At 39.9% G+C, this 20,110-nt stretch overlaps 1 protein-coding gene across 1 annotated transcript; it reads left to right on the top strand.

Moving 5' to 3' along the window:
- The first annotated feature begins 529 nt into the window (after positions 1 to 529).
- On the top strand, positions 530 to 8,230 carry mycbp.S (MYC binding protein S homeolog). Its single transcript, XM_018241311.2, has 5 exons — positions 530 to 685; positions 4,335 to 4,407; positions 5,573 to 5,621; positions 7,075 to 7,204; positions 8,040 to 8,230. Exons 1-5 carry the CDS (start codon positions 671 to 673, stop codon positions 8,082 to 8,084), a joined length of 312 nt encoding a protein of 103 aa, XP_018096800.1. The 5' UTR covers positions 530 to 670; the 3' UTR covers positions 8,085 to 8,230.
- The last annotated feature ends 11,880 nt before the right edge of the window (positions 8,231 to 20,110 follow it).

Below are 20,110 nucleotides of genomic sequence, written 5' to 3'. Positions count from 1 at the left end.
AGTTGCACGTTGCACTGGGTTCATAAATAAACCCTTCTATGCATGTTTTTTTTCTTGACTGTGAAAAAATGCTTAAAGCGAATTACTAGACACCTCAAAATTCACAGTTTATTTGTAGGGTTCTGAAAATGAATTAAAACAAAATTAATGTTTTAAAATTAGTTTTTTGCATGAATTTCCTCAAAAGAAAAAAAAAACGATTTAGTGGCCATTAGAACCTTATGTTTTAAATCCAATAAAAGTATATATACTATTAGTAAATATACTATTAGTAAAAAGGTAATTACATCTTTAATAATCTCAGAATCTGCAATTATAACACTATTTATGAGGGATTTTTCAGCTTTCACATGACTTCCAGTGATGTTTTGATTCGGTTTTTTTTTTTGTAATTGTGACACGGACGCTTCCACTGCCACACGATCAAAACCTAGTTAACATCTGAAAGGTCAAAAACGAGGGACCGAATGATTTTGTAGCTAAATGTCTACACAGAGCAACGGTTGCCGTGGCAACTAAAGCGGAACTCCCAGTGCAACAGCAGACCGGGAATGCGACTGCAAGAGCGACATTCACTTCCTTGATAATTGGCGCCTGCGCACAACGCCGTCAGCTTGTTACTGAGGGGATTGTTTGTGAACAAACCAGACTTGAGAGAGTGAGTTGCAGAATGGCGAATTACAAGGTGAGCAATAAGGCACTGGGTACAGACTTATTAAACGTAAACACATTAAAAAGGACACGTTTATTTATCTCCTTATTAGTGTACTGTAAGCTGCTAGTGCATACGCTTTAGCTGTGTTGTGTTTGTTCGTATGTGAGCCAATAGGTCTCTACTCTACTATAAATGTGGAATTGGCAATATTTTACTTTCTGGAGAATATCTGTGTATGCATTGCCCTCAGACAGCAGCTCATATGTCAGGGCTGTGAGTCTGTGACCCAGTGCATCTCTTTACAGAACACAACTAAACATTTCTAGTCTGTCCATCTGCTCAGCTAGAGGCAAAATTGGAAGATATGGAGCCCCTGCTGTAAGACCATTTTAATAAAAATATTCAAACTGCTTTAGGCTTTGTCTCACTGCCCCATTATCTACTCCAATGCTTTACACAGTTAAGGGATACAAATACACATCTTATCAGTTGTATTTACTTTGCTCTGTGGGAGACAATGATGTTGAATCCCCATTTTACATTTTTCAGGGGACCTAAAGGAAATGGTGTTAATTCTGGGAAAATATAAAGTCAGGGAAATGTTTTATGCACAATTAGTCGCTGGGACCACAAAAAAAGAGGGGAAATTAAAAATCAGGGGATGCAATATAGAGGTTTCACTGTATTACATATACAGACACACGTGTCACTAGAACAGATGCACAGTTACAATTGCATTTTGTTAGGAGACAAGGGGGGGGGGGGTTGTTAGTTGTGGACCCTGCTTGCAAGAGCTTACAAACTAAAGCTGAACATAGATGCAAAGATCCGATCGTTCGAATCAAGGTACAATGGACTTCCCCATCTCCCGACCTGCCACTAACCATTCAGATCAAATAAAGTAGTATAAGAACAGATCAGATGTTCTGCCCCTACAGCAATCGTACGAAAGTCAGACGAAAGCTAGTGACAGTCTCCCCCTGAAGATCGTCAGATCGTATTATCGGCAGCCGACAGAAATTTTCTAACCTGTCCGATCGACTGAACGAGCGATCGGCATTGCACGACAGATGTCGGGACACTCCACATATGATTCCAAAATCATACGACTCGAGGATTCGTACAATCGGATCTTTGCGTCTATGGCCAGCTTAAGAGTAAGAGGACATGAGACATAAGTTGAGGGTAATTCCTGTTAGTGGTGCAGCATTGTCAAACGCTTTGCAAGTTAGATGAATGCTCTTAAAAATCTTGTGCATGATTAGGGTGGCCACCTTTTGGCCCGGTTGGATCCGGTCAGGGAGGGGCTATGACGTTGCAATTGGTGATTGCCCAATCGCTGCGCCAATCATAGGGTATCCTGCCCGGTTTTCCTAATTTTTAAAGACGGGCAGGCACTTTTGACCTAGGCAGCCCTTCTAAAAACCAGGCTGTCCGGGTCAAAACCAGACAGGTGTCAACCCTATACATGATTGATAGACCATGTAGGGACTGGCAGAGGGACGCAGCCCTTGTGGAGTGGGAGGAGAGTCTAGCAGCAGAGTTCATTGTAGATTGAAGGAGTCCATGGAGCAGTGAGTTACAGTAGTCTAAATAGGGTATGAAGAGGGCATGGATGAGAATTTTAGCAGTCTCTTATGTGAGGAAATATTGAGTGTGAGAAATATTCCTAAGTTGGAAGATTCATGAGGGCATAGTCAAAGATGGCTCCTATGCAGTGAAATTGTCTAATTGGGTGATATGGTTGCGTTCAACACTAATCGCAATGTTAGGCAGGGAAACAGAAGTGTAGGGTGGGAAGATAACCAGTTAATTTTTGTCTACAGGACAAATGCAGAGACTGCGGTAAGTCTGTGCACAAGCTCAAAGTGACAAATGAGCTGACCAGAACCAGTAGTGTATATTGAGAATAGGGGGTCCAGAAACAGTGATGTACCCCAGTTGAGAGAGCAAGGTGAGCAGTGGAGGCAATGTGGGAGAAACAGAAGGATTGATTAGAAAGATAAGAAAAGAGACAAGATAGAACAGTTTTTTTGAATCTCTAATAAAGAAAGAATATTGAGCAACAAAGAACAATGTCAAAGGCTGCATATAGGTCAAGCAGAATTAAGGAAGTAGTGGCCTTTGGATTTAGCAGCAAGCAAATCAATTGCTACTTTAGTACTGTTTCTTTTGAGTGGTGGTGGGGGCGAAAACCAGATGCTAGTGGGTCTAATAAGAGTTGGCTGATCGGTAGTGTGAGAATGCACTGTGTACAAATCATTTTAAAGAGAAAAGAGATTGAATGAAGGATCCAGAGAAAAAAATTTAGGGTAGGGGCATACGAAGCTACTGGGGGAGATTAGTTAAGGGTTGAATTCTCCTTTAAGGGTTGATTTGAGATATTGAAGCAAGAGTTTTAGAAATTATGAGTGAAAAGAGGAGGGAGAAAAGAGATGGCCTCCTCCTTTAGTGTGAAGAGCGATGTGAGTGAACTAGCAGCTGAGGCAATGTATTGTAGTGTACTCTCCTTTGGGTAATTCTTATCTTCATGTGTTCTTGTGTTTTTACATTTTGCATAAAATAATAACTTGGAATGTTGTCTAGAGGAGGTAGTAGGTTGAGTGGGTCGATGTAGTTGGGAGTTGAAAGTGTTGAACAGTTTAGTAGGTGGTGTGCAGAGAGGGGTGCAATGGTTTCCAAAACAGTGGTGATTGTGTCAGTGTAGAAAAATACAGCACATTCAGAGCTGGGAATGAAGTCCTTGATAAAAGCAAAGGCTGTAGAGTGGAGAGATATTGTAAATTATTTTTGTGAAGGTTCCTGCATCTGATGGTAGAAATTATGGGTGGTGGTGGTGATGATGATGAGTATAAGTGGATAGTGGGAAAGGTTAGTTTAAAGTCACCTTTAAATATGTGACTAAGCCACTTTTCAATTGGTTTTTCATTATTTATTTTTAAAGTTTTAAATTATTGGGGTTTTTTGTGGCTCTTTCCAGCTTTCAAATGAGGGTCTCTAGCCCCATCTAAAAACAAATGCTCTGTAAGGCTACAAAAGTATTGTTATTTTATTATTCATCTTTATATTCAGGCCCTCTCCTATTCATATTCCAGTCTCTTATTTAAATGAGTGCATGGTTTATAGCGTAGTAAGGACAATAGCAACCAGATTGCTGAAATTGCAAACTGAAGAGCTGTTGAATACAAATCTAAATAACTCAAAAACTACAAATGGTAAAAAATAAAACTATTTGCAAATTGTCTTGGAATATCTTTCTCTATTTCATACTAAAAGTTAACTCAAAGGTGAACAACCCCTTTAAGAGGTTAGATAAAGACCAGAGGTAATAAAAGACAAGGGTGTGCCAGTACGGGTAGGTGGGGGCTGACATCCATGCCGACTAAGATTATGAAACAGAACAATCTGGGGATAGGATGAATGTACGAGCAGAGATTGGAAGGGGGTCCTGAATTTAGTGAGATATCCCTTACTGCCAGGAGAAGGAGATGTGAGTGGGCCTAATATTTTGAATACAATTACCTGGACTGTCAAAAGCTGCTCCTTTCTTTCAGCCCAGCATAGCTAGAGGATCAGCATACACAGTGTGCAGTTTATTCACAGAGGATTCTAATTGGTGGAGAACTATCCCTCTGCCACTGTCTTTTGAATTTTGGATGATTGCAATTTTTCTTTATAGGCTGCTGATTCCAAGAGGGAACAATTTAGAAGATACTTGGAGAAGGCAGGAGTACTTGATACAATAACAAAAGGTAGCCCATTTACATTTATTGAAGAAATCATTTTCCTTGGAATGCAAAAAGAGGTCACTGAACCCCCTATTAAGCTGGTATTTCTTGTAGCTGTTTATTCTTATGTGTAGCCTGTGTATGAATATTGCTTGTGCAATAACTTTATCCACTAAAATATGGCATGTACACCGCTATATAATTTGTTCAACTTTATAACTTACCTGTATATTTTTTTTTTATATAAATTGTTAAAAACTATAAATATTCTCAGAAAAGGTTTTTTTCTTTTTTCTTTTAAATTCTATTATTATTAACGCCTAAAGTACCAACATACTGTATTTCCCAGCACTGTATAATAAATGGTTGTATACCTTGAACATGCAGATCATTCATGGCACTGCACAAAAGAGCTTACAATTTTAAAATAAATATTTATTACTTTGAATGTTTTAAAAAAAAAAAAAGTAAAAGTTGTCACTGAGGGTGACATAAACTGGAGTCTTCAGGATATTACAGGAGTAATGGTGGAGACATAAAAATCTAAATTAACTTTCACTCTAATCCTCATCAACTATAGAATAAATATATGGTCATTATTTCTTAAGTACCTTGCTATTAAGATTTCTTACTTTGAAGATTTATAGCAGCTTGTCCGTTATAGACCTGAATCCCAAACCTGCAGTGCTTCTATTACATATGGTGCTCTGAAATTGTATTTGTTCTAATAGTACATGCATTGAAGCACCAGGAAGGCCAGGATAAAGTTAAATCTCCGTTATGTATTTATTTATTTATCCATTTAAAAACATAAGCCGTTCAGGATCACATTCATATCATAGGATCAAACCCTTGATGCGTTTCGTAGCCTAGCAGCCGCTTGAGTACTAGGTTCTACAAAACGCGTAAGCGTATGATCCTGTGATATGAATGAGATCCTGAACTGTTCATGTTTTTAAATGGATAAATAAAGAAGGAGTTTTAACTGTATTCTGGCCTTTGTGGTGTTCTGTGATATTCATTTAGTGACCAGAAGTAAATCAACTGCACATAGTGGCTGCAATTAGAAGTACCAAAAATAGAGGACTATCCTATATCTATATTAATGAATAACTGAATACTTTGAATACCATTTTATGAATCCTGTAACATTCTGTAATAATACCTGACTATTTTTTTTCATTTCTAGTTCTGGTGGCATTGTATGAAGAGCCAGAAAAGCCAAACAATGCATTGGAGTATCCTTCATAGAAATATTCGCGGCAACTAGCAGATTTATGACAGCCCATAAGTCAGTACAGCATTTTTTATTAATTTGAAATTAAAGGGGTTGTTCATCTTTAAATTAACGTTAAGAGTGATGTAGAGGGTGCTGTTCTGAGACAGTTTTCTATTGTTCTCCATTTTTTTTTTTATTATTTGCAGTTTTTGAATTATTTAGCTTTTTGTTCAGCAGCTCCCGGTTTGGAATTTCAACAGTTATCTGATTGCTAGGATCCAGTGTAACCCAGCAAACAGACAGTGTTTTTTAAAGAGATACATGAATATCAATAGTGTATAAAAAGAACAGAGGCGCCAAAAGAATAAAAGGATATAAACGAGTTTAAAAACCAAAACTTGGTAATCAGAGGAGGCAGTAGTGGACTTACCTCCTCCAAGCAGACACAAAACGACTGTAAATAAGCAGTCAAAATTTATTAACGAACTCCAATCAGTGCAACGCGTTTCACGGGCTCAGACCCGCTTCTTCAGGCAATAAACATAGGAGTTACAGCATCTGGCAGTAGTATACACACTTAGCACCTCTGTGTATACTACTGCCAGAAGAAGAGATTCGGGGAGATTTTGTCGCCTGGCGACTAATCGTATCGTCTTTTGCGCGACTATCTCCCCGAACTGCCTCACTGAGGCAACTTCGGGCGACTATAGAAAACGCATCGCCGCATGTGCATTAGCGCAGGCGACTTTGCATTGTAGCCTATGGGGAAAAACGCTGAGGCAGTTCGGGGAGATAGTCGCGCAAAAGATGAGGCGATTAGTTGCCAGGCGACAAAATCTCCCCGAATCTCTTCGTGTGGACTAGCCCTTAAATGTACATACAAACATGGAAGTGAGTTTGTGTTTTATCTGTTGGCTGCCAAAATGCAACACGTGCTATAAAGATTAGCCAAATAATGGGTACATCTTTGTTTATGTGTAGATGGTTTGTTTGGAAACGTGTGTTATGGGGTTCCAAAGCATTCTACACAGTGTGACTTTCCCCCACTACATAGCCAACTTTACTCTGCCTGCCACTGACACTTGAATTTGAAACTATCGTTATTCCAATATGGCACATTTTGCCACAGTACTTGCAGCTAAAGTTCTGTATAAACAGCATTTGTTTTAAACTGCACTTTTCATGCTTTTTGCTTCATGGTATGGCAACATATGTTTGCTAATTTTCCCAATGTGTATGTACTCCAAGGTATGGAAACCAATGTTTAACACAATAAAAAAAATTTGGAACCATTGATCTCTTCTTGGTACATGCCCATTTGGAAACATTAACATGTGCTTTGTTATGTGGTGAGAACAAAACCATTAAATTATATATAAATACTACTTGGGATCTTGTTAAAAAATCACATTAGCAATGAACAATAAGAAGTTTGCTAGTGTAGTTTTGGAAATCCTTAACTCATTATGCAGTTTCTTAAAACAACACATGGGTGCTGCCGGACCTGAAACGGCAGATGTGGAAGCTCTTCGTTTAGAGGTAGCAGAACTGAAACAGAAATATGAGGCAGTACTGGAAGAAAACATAGAACTGAAAGCAAAGGTATGTTTAACCTTCTAAGTGCCAGCAGAATTTCCCATTTCATGTGCCATCTGTTTTTTTGAACATTTTGTGTTCTGTCACTTTAGGGGCATTTCCTGGGAAAATTTTTTAGTTTACCTAGGAAAATAATATATATTGTTTATCGTCTATAAAATTATAGATAGATATACATAGAATGAGGGGGGGGTGTCATACAGGACTTTAGAAAAAAAACTATTTATTCTGTATGTTTACATTTTGGAGTTATTCAACTTTCTTACTGTGTGAGTGAACTAGAGAGAGGATTTAAGAGTAGTGTGTGCCTGCATTTCATTTGACACTGGAACATATATCATAATGTAAGTGCCACCTGGTAAATGATACACATTTACTACATGCATGGTCTCTGTATCATTTTCATGTATTGCCTTTTCTGGAGTGCATCCTTCCCTTTCCATATAATACAGTAACCTGTTTTTGATCCAACCTCAGTGATGGCACTTTTCTATAGTTTTATAGTGTTGTGCAGGGATCCCCAACCTTTTCTTACACGTGAGCCACATTCAACTGCAGAAAGAGTTGGGGAGCACCACAAGCATGAAAAAAGTTACCGTTGGTGCCAAATAAGGGCTGCGATTGGTTATTTGGCATCCCCTGTGTGCATTGACAGCCTACAGGAGACTTCATTTGGCAGTACACCTTATTTGACTGAACTTAGTGTATTGACTTTTTGTTACTGTTAATTATGGTTTGGCAAGCTTCAGCTGACTCCAATGTATATCATTTTGGAATTATTTCAAAGTAATGCTGATGTATGCTGGCATTTTAAGCTAATTGTATTCCTTTACTCTTGCAGCTTGCACAACATGAACCTCCTCCAGATGAAAAGTGTTCAGAATAAGTCATTTTACTTTCTACCTACATCAATACTGCACTGGAAATGGAAATATATAAGCTTGAGTTTTGTTCTATTTTGAGCACAAGGAGAGGCACATTTGGTATCAAATTTCTAAAATTATTTTCTAAATAAACTACTTATTTAAACCAGCATTTCTCATTGTATTTTTCATTTCATTCATTGTAAACATTTGTGAATGTGCATCCGGCATCAGCAGAGGAACTTCTGTGGAGCCTTCATTCTGTGTAATATAATGAATTATGTACAACATTAAATGGGTCATAAAATATGAAATTTATACATACATACCACAGAATCTACAATAGATACCTTTTTGTTATGGAGCTATATAGGGAAAACTAGATCCTATTGTGAATAAGCAAAAGGTATGCACAGTCCAAGCCCTATTCGTTGAACAGTACAGATAGAAACAGGGAGGATTAAATATAGTGGCTTACATAAGTATTCAATTGTATGTACTTCAGTTGTGTTACAACCTAGAATTACAATTACATTTCACATGTGAAACTTAATTGGGAGCCTATCGCCTCGTCCTTGGACGAGGACTATTGGGAAGAAATAGTAGATACTATTTAAAGACTCCTCATTAGCGCTTGGGATAAAAGATCCTGCACCAAACATATCTTCCCAGTATTATTTTACTGAAACAATTTTGAATGGGGAAAGTAGCCACCCCAAATTGCCGGAGATGTAATATGGTAACGGGCACCTCTTTGCATTTGATTTGGGAATGCTGCTATATTCAGACATTCTGGTCACAAAAACCACTTTATGACAGAGGAGCTCCAACTTCCAAAGATCTTAGATCCTAAAATTTGCTTGTTGGCACTGATATACTCTGTGGTTTCTCTGAATAGTACCAGAGAACTTATGAGGCTCCTTTTGTTCTATGGGAAAAAGACTATAGCCATGCATTGGATGAACTTTCCACCACCTACTAATCATCACTGGAAAAATCTGGTAAACACACAACTTGAACTTTATAAACTGACGTACTTATCCAGAGGAGTGCGGGATACATTTGATAGAATATGGGAACCTTGGACTTCATCACTAGCAACAACATAAACTACTTGATACTCAATATATGCAATATATAAAAAAAGTGTAACTTTGTCTGCCATATCTTAGTAAGTTGTTTGTCTGTTTAATAACTGAAATAAAAAGATAACTAAAAAAAAAAGAATTATAATTAAATTTGGATTTTTACCTATTGATTTATACACTTATTTTTACATTGACGCACAACTAATATAAGAATTTTTTTTTTACAGCTGCAGATCTTTTGTGGTGAGCATGTAGCAGTATTGTCCATTCTTCCAGAAAATTATATTCTCCATCAAATAACCGTAACACCAAACAATGAAAGCGTTTTAACAGAATGAAAATATAATGTAGTATTTCCCTGTACTGGGAAAATTGGTATATTTGCTTCAGAAACTCTACAATAGTTTATATACTGTAAATGTGCTGTATCCATGGGAGCAGCCATTCAAAGCTGACAAAGGAGAAAAGGCACAAGATTTACAGCAGATAACATAAGCTCTGCAGTATACGATGGGATTCTTCAGAACTTATCTGTTATCTACTTCAGAACTTATCTGTTATCTACTATGTGTCCTGTGCTTGAATGGTTGCTCCTGTGGCTACACATCAGCTTGTTTATATAAAATATACACAGAAATTTGATTGTAGGCAGGCACCACTCCGGAACACCAAAGTCAAAAAGTTAGTAGAACCAAGGAGCCCAAAATTTAAATAATACAAAAAATCTTTATTTTACATTATGTTTAAAAATAAAAGCCTTATGCGTTTCGTGTCCCCCAAGAACTTTTTTTCTACTTTTGCTTCTTTTTCTACTTTTGGCAACATCAGTTGTGCACTTCATGAATCAAAATGAATGGGGACAGTTGTGACATGCACGCAGGGAAGCCATCAGACTCTGAAGATGGTCCTTCAACAAAGAAAAGGAAGGTCTAAACCTTCAGAGAAATTTTCGAAAAGACATACCGTAGGATGAAAACTCACTTTTATAGAATGACTTTATAAAGTCTTTGACCTGAAACATCTTAATTGTATTTTCTTTGCCTGCATCAGGCACTTGTAAAACCATTGATAACTCAATGTAAATAATTCTAAAAATAAAAAAAACTAAAGAAAAACTTTTTCTTCTTTGTCAGTGTTTCCTAAAAATATTCATGTGTGCAAAAGTGTTCAGCTAAATACAGATGCCATTTTCAATGTTAAAAACAGTCCATAGTCATAGTTGCTCATTAGCAGCAAGTAGAGAATCTGCATCTTTCATCCCAACCTCATATGTTTTTATTTCCTTATTAGAATCAGGGAAGGGAAAGAATAATCAGCTAGATAAAATAGGTATTGCTAGCACCTTGGTTGAAAACAGGGGCCCTTCTTCTAAGGAAGAACATCAAAATGCATTTTGGTGGTATAATAGGAACTTAATGCACTTTTTTTTATAATAGCACTTTCCCTGGCCCTCTCCATGTCCACACCTTTCAGGATAGCCCCCCCTCTCCTCAGTGAAGAACCCAACCCCCTAACTAATAAATTAGGCGGTCACCCTTCCCCCGGTGTCTTTTTTGGGTTCTTCCCTGTTCTCTCGCTCCTGTATTCAGGAGCCTATTTTTAATTTTCAGGGGAAGAATCAGGGGCTTGTTGGAGTGTCCCAGGGACGAGGGTTTTGCCTCAGGGCTTTCCCTCTGCAGCTTACCTCACATCACATGATCGGCGTTATCAGCTGCGTCTCCCTGGACCTTGCCCTATTGGCCTGCCTCACCAAAGGCATCTAGCGGCATGAGCGGTGCCCTCTCCTGCCCATCTCGATATTTTTTAGGTCACAGGAGGGGTGGCAGCAGGTTAGTTTCAGCTAGGATCGGTAAGCTACAGCACTTCCGGTTTACTTCCGGGTTCGGCAATTTGCGGATCCTGTGGGCATCATAGCCATTGGGGAACAGGATCAATATCACACTTCCTGCCACAAACCAGCTGGGTAGGCAGAGCGTGTCACTAGGGGAGGAGCAAGAAGGCCTATTAAGGCATTCACTCTTCAGTGTCCTCGTGGCTGCAGCTTCCAGAGTGCTAGTTTGCACTGTCATTGCTGTGCTTGGTTAGGTATGTAGAGGAATGTTTAAAGGGGAACCTGCCCAGAACCTCCTAAAGGTTCTGAATTCTTTTTTTTATTGTTTTTTGCAGGTGATTCTTTTTGAGCCCTTGTTACATCCCAACTGCCACCCCAGATAAAACTTCTTTCCCTGGTTGAGGGTTCTGTAGCACTGTATCACCGTGTTATTTTTGGTTTACAGTGCCATCATGAGACCATCCTAAAGAGAGGGACATCTCAGAGGGACATCTCAGAAAATACAGAGGAGACCCAACAGGCTTCATCCTTCATATGTCTTAGATGTGCTGCTCCTCCCTTACCTAACAAGAATTTATGTCAGTCATGCTTAACAGCAGCTTTGGGCATAGAGGCAGGTCCTAATGCAGGAATTCTAGCCTGGATTAAAGAAGCAGTAGCCAAAGAAGTGTCCAATGCTACAGCTTCTACATCATGGGGTCCTCATGCGGAATTGGATTTAGATCTAGAGGACACGTTTGCAACAAGGATTTCAGAGGATCAATCTTCCCTATCTTCGGAGGAAGAAGAGGACGTTCAATCGTCCTTTGACTTTGCGCTCATACAACCGTTAATTAAAATGGTTAGAGCTTCCTTAGCTTAGATGTTAACCAAGCTTCATCTTCGGCATCATTCTTGCCATGTTCAAAACCAAAGGGACAAACGTTCCCATTACATCAGGATGTCGTGGATCTGATTAAAACTGAGTGGGATATTCCATCAAAACGCAGCACTATGCAATCCAGCCGTAACAGGCTATATCCTTTTAAGGAAGATGAATTCAAAGACTTTTGCATTTTACCTAAAGTTGATGCTCCAATCTTGAGTATCCCTAAAAATACTTTGTTACCCATAGAGGAACAGGTGGTCATGAAGGAGCCAATGGACAAAAGTCTTGATACAGACTTGAAAAGAGTATTTTCCACGGCTGGTGAAAGCCTAAACCGGCAATTGCTAATCTTTCGGTAGCTAAAGCCTTGGAGATATGGTTGGCTAATCTGGATGCAACCTTAAAATAAGGTCGAGAGACTTAAAGAATTGAAGTTAGCATCAGCTATCCTGGTCAACTCTTCAGTGCACCAGATAAGGATGGCTTCCAGGTCCTTGGCATTATCAGTTTTGGGAAAAAGAGCATTATGGCTGAGGGCATGGGAAGCAAATTCAGCCTCCGAGATGGCTCTATGTTCATTACCATTCCAAGGTCAGGTGTTTGGAAAAAAACTAGAGGATCTCATTTCCAAGGCCTCGGGCGGCAAAAGTCAGCTGCTGCCTCAGAGAAAGAAACGCCAACCATGGAAGCAACCATCAAGGGGAAAGTCTTCTGGCAGATCTAGATTCATGCCATACGAACGTCGGTCCTTTCATTCAGGAAGGGAAACATTAAGACAAGATAGTTGGAAATCAGGCCAATCAGGCTTCTTTCGCCTTCCCAGGAGTAAGGCGGGAGAGAATACCCGCAAACAATTATGAAGGTGGTGCAACCCAGGGGCCTGCTCTAGGAGGCTGCCTGGGAACGATCCATAGAAGACAGATGGGTTCTAGGTATTATAAGACAAGGCTACAGTCTGGAATTCAACTCCAGTCCTCCTCTTCCGGGTTTTCTCACATCCCCAATACCAACAGATTTCTCCAAGAGGGTTGATTTGAAGGCTTGTCTCTCCAAGCTGGAAGACCAACAAGTGATATCCCACATTCCACCAGACCAGAGAGGAACGGGGGTTAACTCTCGGTTCTTCATAGTCCAAAAAGCCTCGGGCATGGAGACCAATATTAGACCTGGAAAGGGTCAACAAGGCATTAAAGATCCAACATTTCAAGATGGAATCCATCAAATCAGTGAAGTCAGCAATATCTCCAGGGGACTGGATGTGAACCCTGGACATCAGGGATGCTTATCATCATATGCCTATACTGACAACAGATCTTTGCAATAAGAAATCATCACTACCAATACAATTGCCTACCCTTTGGGCTATCTACAGCCCCAAGGGTATTTTCAAAGGTTTTAGTCACCCTGGTGGCTCATCTCAGGTGGAAAAAAGTACGCCTATTCCACTAATTGGACGATCTAATCTTAATAGCCTCGTCAAGAGAACAGTCGATCAGACAAAGGGATCTATGTCTGGAAACCTTGTCAACCTATGGCTGGCTCATCAATCAGATAAAGAGTAATCTCACTCCATCTCAGAGAATCACGTATCTGGGAGCCACTATAGATACAGTATCATGGAGACTGACATTAAAGAAAAGGCAACTTTCTCTCTCTACAGCAGTGCAAGGGTTAATGACAACACAAAAAGCGCAAGCAATGGCGTTTGTAAAGATCTTGGGGATGATGTCTTCCATGATTGGGTTAGTACCATGGGCCCATTGGAGGATGAGGCCTCTCCAAATGTCTTTTCTACATCAATGGGACGGAGAATCTCAGCATCAACTGACAAGAATGTCACCTCCGATAAGAGCATCTCTCCTTTGGTGGAAGGAGCAGACCCACTTAAACAGGGGCACCGAGTTATACCTAGAACCATGGGTCATAATGTCTACAGATAGAGTTGCCACCTAGCCGGTAAAACACCTGCCAAGGCCGGGGCTGGTATTACAAATTTACCGGCAATGCAATTTGTAATACCCTTTAATATAAGCCCCTGGCCTGCCCCCAATTCGCAAAGAACTTACCTTTTTCCAGCACTGTGCGATGTTGCTCCGCCCCTTTTGCGTCACACCACATAGCTCCGCCCCATTTTAGCATCACAGCCCCCTTTTGGTGCCACCCCCCACTGACCAGTAGCATTTTTTAATAAAGGTGGCAACCCTATCTACAGACGCCTCAGGTCTAGGCTGGGGAGCAGAGCTTGGAACCAGGGTAGCTCATAGGCTTTACCCGTTAACAGACGTACCTTCAAACATTTTAGAAATAAGGGCAATTTGACAAGCCTGTCTCTACTTCAAGGATCAAATAAGAGGAAAAAGATTTGAAATAAAATCGGACAATGTGACAGCAGTAGCCTTCATAAGAAGACAGGGAGGCACAAGAAGTCTGGAGCTACTGGAAGAAGTACAACCCATTTTCCATTGGGCGGAAGACTTCTTGGTAGATTTCACAGCAGTCTACGTTCCAGGTCAGTTAAACAGAGTAGCAGATCTGCTCAGCAGAAACTTCGCAGAAAGGCATGAGTGGGCACTCAGCCAAGAGATATTCAGGATACTATTCAGGATAATCGTGCAGAAGTGGGGTCAGCCATCAATCGACTTGATGGCATCATCCAGCAACACCAAAAGGCAGATGTATCAAGGGTCTAATATCGAGGGTTAATTAACCCTCGATATTCGACTGCCGAATTAAAATCCTTCGACTTCGAATATCGAAGTCGAAGGATTTTGCGCAATTCCTTCGATCGAGCGATTTTTAGTTTGAATCGTTCAATTCGAAGGTCGTAGTCGAAGGTCGAAGTAGCCAATTCAATGGTCGAAGTAGCCAAAAAAACCTTTCGAAAATTTAATTTTTTTCCCTCTATTCCTTCACTCGAGCTTAGTGAATGGGCCCCCAAGTGTCCTCAGTTTTTCTCATGGAATGGAATTGGGATCCGAAAGCACTGGCAGTGGATGCCTTGACACAACCCCGGAGATTCCATTTAGACTATATCTTTCCTCCTCTACCTCTGATTCCGAAGGTGATACAGAAAATTAGAGAAGATCAAGCGGATGTGATCTGCATTGTCCCAGCATGGCCACAGAGGCCTTGGTTCACAGACCTGGTCCATCTATCAACAGACCAACCATGGAGGCTCCCGACATCAGGCCACATGTTGACCCAGGGTCCATTCGTACACCCAGATCCAGGATAATTGTCCCTGACGGCATGGAGGTTGAGAGGCAAGATTTAGAAACCCAGGGGCTTTCCAATAGAGTTATTCACACTCTACTGCAGTCCAGGAAACCTTCAACCAGCAACAGATACGCCAAAGTGTGGGAATTGTTTAGAACCCTTTCTAACATAGATACCACAGAATCAATTTCAGCCTCAAATATCTTGGAGTTCCTTCAGTCAGGAATAGAGAGAGGCCTAAGTGTGAGTACATTGAAGACACAGGTCTCAGCAATTTCAGCAATATCAGGAACAACATGGGCTCATCATCCTTTGATCATTCGGTTCTTCAAAGCAGCTATAAGAATTCTTCCAGTAAGGCGTTCTACATGCTGAGCTGGGACTTACCATTGGTTTTATGCATGCTCTCATCAGATTCATTCTCAATCAAGCATTCCATATCACTCTGGTGCCTAACTCTCAAAGTGGTATTCCTAGTTGCCATCACCTCGGCTAAAAGAGTGGGCGAGCTACAGGCAATCAGATATACAGAAGATAGTCTGGCTATTTTCCCAGACAGATTAGTACTAAAATTCTGTCCTTCATATATGCCTAAAGTGGTTTCCCCATTCCATTTAAAGGATGAAATTGTAGTTCCTACATTTCCTCATCAAGATTCGGAATTGAGGGAATTGGATGTGGCAGAACATTTTAAGTTGTACTGTGAGGCGAAGCAGCAGCTAGTACCACAATTTCCAGATGGATATGTACGGTCATAAAGAAAGCTTATTCCAAAGTGAACCTAAGGGAACCTAACAAAATCAAAGCACACTCAACCAGGGGTCATGCGCCTTCGTGGGCAGCAGATGCGGGCATTTCCTTGGAATTAATCTGCAAAGCAGCATCCTGGTCTTTGCCAAGCACTTTTATTTCGCACTACAAGTTGGATGTCAGATCTTCAGACTATGCACAATTTGGCTCCAGTATACTGAAATCAGACAGTTCGCTTAAATAAATATTTGGCATAATTTGTCTATGCATTCTTGATTGACCCACCCAGGGACAGGACAGCTTTTTAAGTCCCGAAAGGTGTGGTCATGGAGAGGGCCAGGGAAAATTGTATAATACTTAACGTGATCTTCCTTTCCCTGGACCTCTCCATGTCAAGTATTCCCTCCCTTAGATAATATAGTGAATAAAGTACCCCCTCTTGTAAAATATAAGGATATTATAAGTTACCGAGGAGTTTCATGACCATTTATACAGGTCATGGAACTCCGAGGTAACTTTTAATATCCTCATATTTTACAACAGGGGGTACTTTATTTATTATAATACACTCAGTAAGTCATGTGACAGAAATGACATCAGAACTCACCGTTTATAACTGATGACATCAGGACTCACCGTTTATAAGGATATAATTTACAAGATATTCATGGCTTTTGTGTATTATAGTAGAATATTGAACTTTGTACTAGACACTGGGGGAAGGGTGACCGCCTAATTTATTAGTTAGGGGCTTGGGTTGTTCATTGAGGAGAGGGAGGGGCTACCCCATTTTATAAGGATATAAGGAAGCTTTATGGAATAAATGGTGATAAAAAGAAAAAGAAAGCAGTCGATATGAAGACATTCCATGCAAAGTCACTTTTACAGCGTGACTTTGTGTCAACTGACATCAACGTAAACATGGAAAGTACTAAAGTAAAAAATAATATCTTCACTCAAATGCTAAAAGCAGAGCCATTCATTTTTTAGGACAGAATTTTTTTAGTGAATTATTGAATTAATTATTGGTGGGATCACAATGAAAATTATTACACCCATATATTTAAGTAAGATTGAAAGCAGTATCTGAATTAAAAAATTTCAAATTTTACAAAATTAAAGTGCAGTGCATAGAGTGCATACGCAGTGCATATGCGTTTCGCATAGATGCTTTATCAAGGCGAAAAGTCTAAAGTATCTATGCGAAACGCGTGTCAGCGCTCTCATTGCTTACAAGTGGTTTTATCTTGTCATGCTTAATAGAGATTTTTTTTATTAGTATTTGTTTGGATTTGGTCACGAAGGATTGGAGTGTTTCTAACCTGCCTGCGCAATTCATAATCTAATTTCTTCTCTTTGTTATCCTATTTTCCATGGGGCCGACGATTTGTGTTTTTTTTAGAATAGTTTAATCTCCTAATTCAGGACAGAAATAGATAAATAATGAGACCACAGTCCCATTAACCCTGCCTGCCTTTGCTTTGTAGTGTCCCAGGGAAAGAAAATAATAGGTACCGTATATACTCGCGTATAAGCCGAGTTTTTCAGCACCCAAAAAGTGCTGAAAAAATTGACCTCGGCTTATACGCGGGTACCTCTTCTAGATGAAATACGGTAGGAAGGCTGCCTCACCGGTAAATTTCAGGAGGCGCCACCCCCGAGTCCTCAGCCCGAGTCCCTGGAAGCCCCACAGCTCGAGCAGCAGCCGGACGCCCCCCTCGCGTTTCCCCGCAATTTACACCCGATCCCCGGCCGCCTCTGCCTTGTGCTCCCGGCCGCCTCACCTCTCTCTGCTCCGAGCCATATCTGCGCAGCTCTCTCCACTTCCGCCGGGAGCGTCTGTGTCTCTCCGCGGCTCTTCCCTCGTCTCCAGCTGCTGCCGCCGGGTCTCACCTTCCGGCCAATGGGGGAGGAGGAGCCGGAGAGTCGGGGAGAGCGACCTCAGCAGCCCCTGGCAGTCTGTGTACGACACAAACAACTACCGGTATTAGAAACTTTCTCAGCTCTGCATTAACATACCGGTATGTTATCAGCCTTGTCATTATTGTGTGGGGAGTGTGTGTACGGTATATAGTGTATGATGGTGTGGGTAGAGAGTTTGTGTGTGTATATAGTATATGTGTGGGGAGTTTGTGTGCATAGTATGTGTGTGTGATTATTTTGTGGGAAGAGTGTGTGTGTAAAGTATATGTGTGTCTATGTGTGTATAATTGCTAGTGGAAAGTATATTTTGTCTCAGCTGAAAAATATCTGTAATATAAATCCACTGGGGGGGGGGACAAATTTTCAGTGATTTCGTTTGCGCTGTAGTGATTGTAGCATAAAGGGTCTTAGTTGTGTCTAGGCTTATACGCGAGTCAATACATTTTCCCAGTTTTTGTTGGTAAAATGAGGTACCTCGGCTTATACACGGGTCGGCTTATACACGAGTATATACGGTAGTCAGTTTTGGGACAGCTCCACCGTTCTTTTTCACCTTTCTTATCTAATTTCATATGAATTGAGTGCATGGTTCTATATGTTCTTATATCCTAATTTTATATTGGTCATATAATTCTGCTACTTGTTAACCTACTAATATTGAATTTTTGATTGGGATTTTAACACTATTTATAGCACTGCACTTTAAATTCATGAATTTGGGGATTGAAAAATAGAGGAGTAATTGATTCTTATTTAACTTACAAAGTGATTAATTTAATTGAATAAATTTCATTTAATTATTAAATTAGCATTGCACTTTAGTTCGAGAGCCGGTAATTAATTGATTACACATTGAGTCCTTCAGCACATTATCAATTTATTTTTAACTCTATGCACTGCACTTTAATTTTGTGAAATTTGAAATTTTGCACTTAAAAGGCATTTTAATCCAGATACTGCTTTTACTCTTTACTTAACGTTTGAATAGTTGTTATTTAATGTCACTGATTAATTCAACTTGGAATACCTTGTGAATTGTTATTGGTGGGGTGTGGACCTATATATAGGAGGGACGCTGAGTGTCCAATACCAATCGTGCTAATTGGAAAATTTAGTTGGTTTGGAGTAATTAAAGATTATAGAGTGACCATTTGATTAATAATTAGTTATTGCGGGGTACTTTATTATTTTTGTCAGACTTCTGCTATAACTAAGTGGATATAAAATTTGTTTAAAACAATTAAAGAGACTACCTTAATATTTTTCTTACACCCATATATTTAGCAGATGCTGAAGACTATTTAAATAAATCAGGGTGCATTAGGCTAGGGATGAGCAGCCTATTAGTCCTCTTGCTAAATATCTGTCCTGTGTAACAGAAGTTATAGGCCATTACCTAATGGATCCCAGTTAATCTCAGCAGCTTTCAGTGTATATAGAACAGCTGAGTTTGATTCCTTTTTCTTTTCCTTGAGTTACCTACATTAAACATGGGTGTTTTTCAATGCATTTACAAATGCATGTTGATGTAAAAAAAGGTGCATATATTGCATTTGCATGCATTATTTAACTAAGAGAGTTTTTGTTTGTCACAAACACTACCTTTTGAATTCATAAAAAAACATGAAAAAATGCCACAAGAAATCATGAATGCAATGAAACACAACTTTGACTATCCAAGGGTACAACCATGTAGAATACAGTGTGATCAGTTAGGAAGTGCATATAGGTGCGTTCAAACATGTGTCAAATGCATAAAATAATCTTTATGACAATATTATACTATTTCAACACTGTGTTTTCATAAATATGATTAAACATTCTGTCCGGTTTCAAACATTGAGAAAACTGGAATGAACTCTAGCCAACTGTGTCTAAGTAATGCAATAACCCTGGTGTCATAACCCCACCCAATATCATTGTGCCTGTCCCTGATATCATCATGGCCAGCTCCAGCATCACTGCCCCACTCCATATGCCATTGACCCCGTGCCCTTTGTCTTTAGCCACCAAAAAAGGGGGCAAACCTACATCATGCCCACCCCAACATCACTCCCCCAATGCTATCTGCCCCACCCCTTTGTTCAGGTTTGTTCTGCACTTACGACCAACCCATGCTTCCACCACATACAGTTTGCCAGAACCAACCCCCAATCAAACTATTCCCCACCCATCTGACCCCTCATCTCCAGCGCTGCTTAAAGGATGAGTAAACCTTTAAAATAAGTGAATGGAAAATTGAGGAGAGTGCTATTCTAAGAACTTTTGCAATGTAAATTCCTTATTTATTTTGTTTTTATTCCAAGATATTAAGGGATACATGTGCTATTAATATGAATGACTTTTGTTACAACAGCTCCACCTGCTGATCAG

This window comes from Xenopus laevis, chromosome 2S (genome assembly GCF_017654675.1).
Source record: "Xenopus laevis strain J_2021 chromosome 2S, Xenopus_laevis_v10.1, whole genome shotgun sequence".
Classification (NCBI taxonomy): domain Eukaryota; kingdom Metazoa; phylum Chordata; class Amphibia; order Anura; family Pipidae; genus Xenopus; species Xenopus laevis.
The sequence above is the reverse complement of the archived record's forward strand: the minus strand, read 5'-3'. Positions and strand labels throughout refer to the sequence as shown.

Excerpts from the sequence above, each read along its gene's own strand:
- mycbp.S (XM_018241311.2), top strand. Across the intron at positions 4,408-5,572 it reads ACTTGATACAATAACAAAAG|TTCTGGTGGCATTGTATGAA; the intron begins GTAGCCCATTTA and ends TTTCATTTCTAG. Across the intron at positions 7,205-8,039 it reads ACATAGAACTGAAAGCAAAG|CTTGCACAACATGAACCTCC; the intron begins GTATGTTTAACC and ends TTACTCTTGCAG.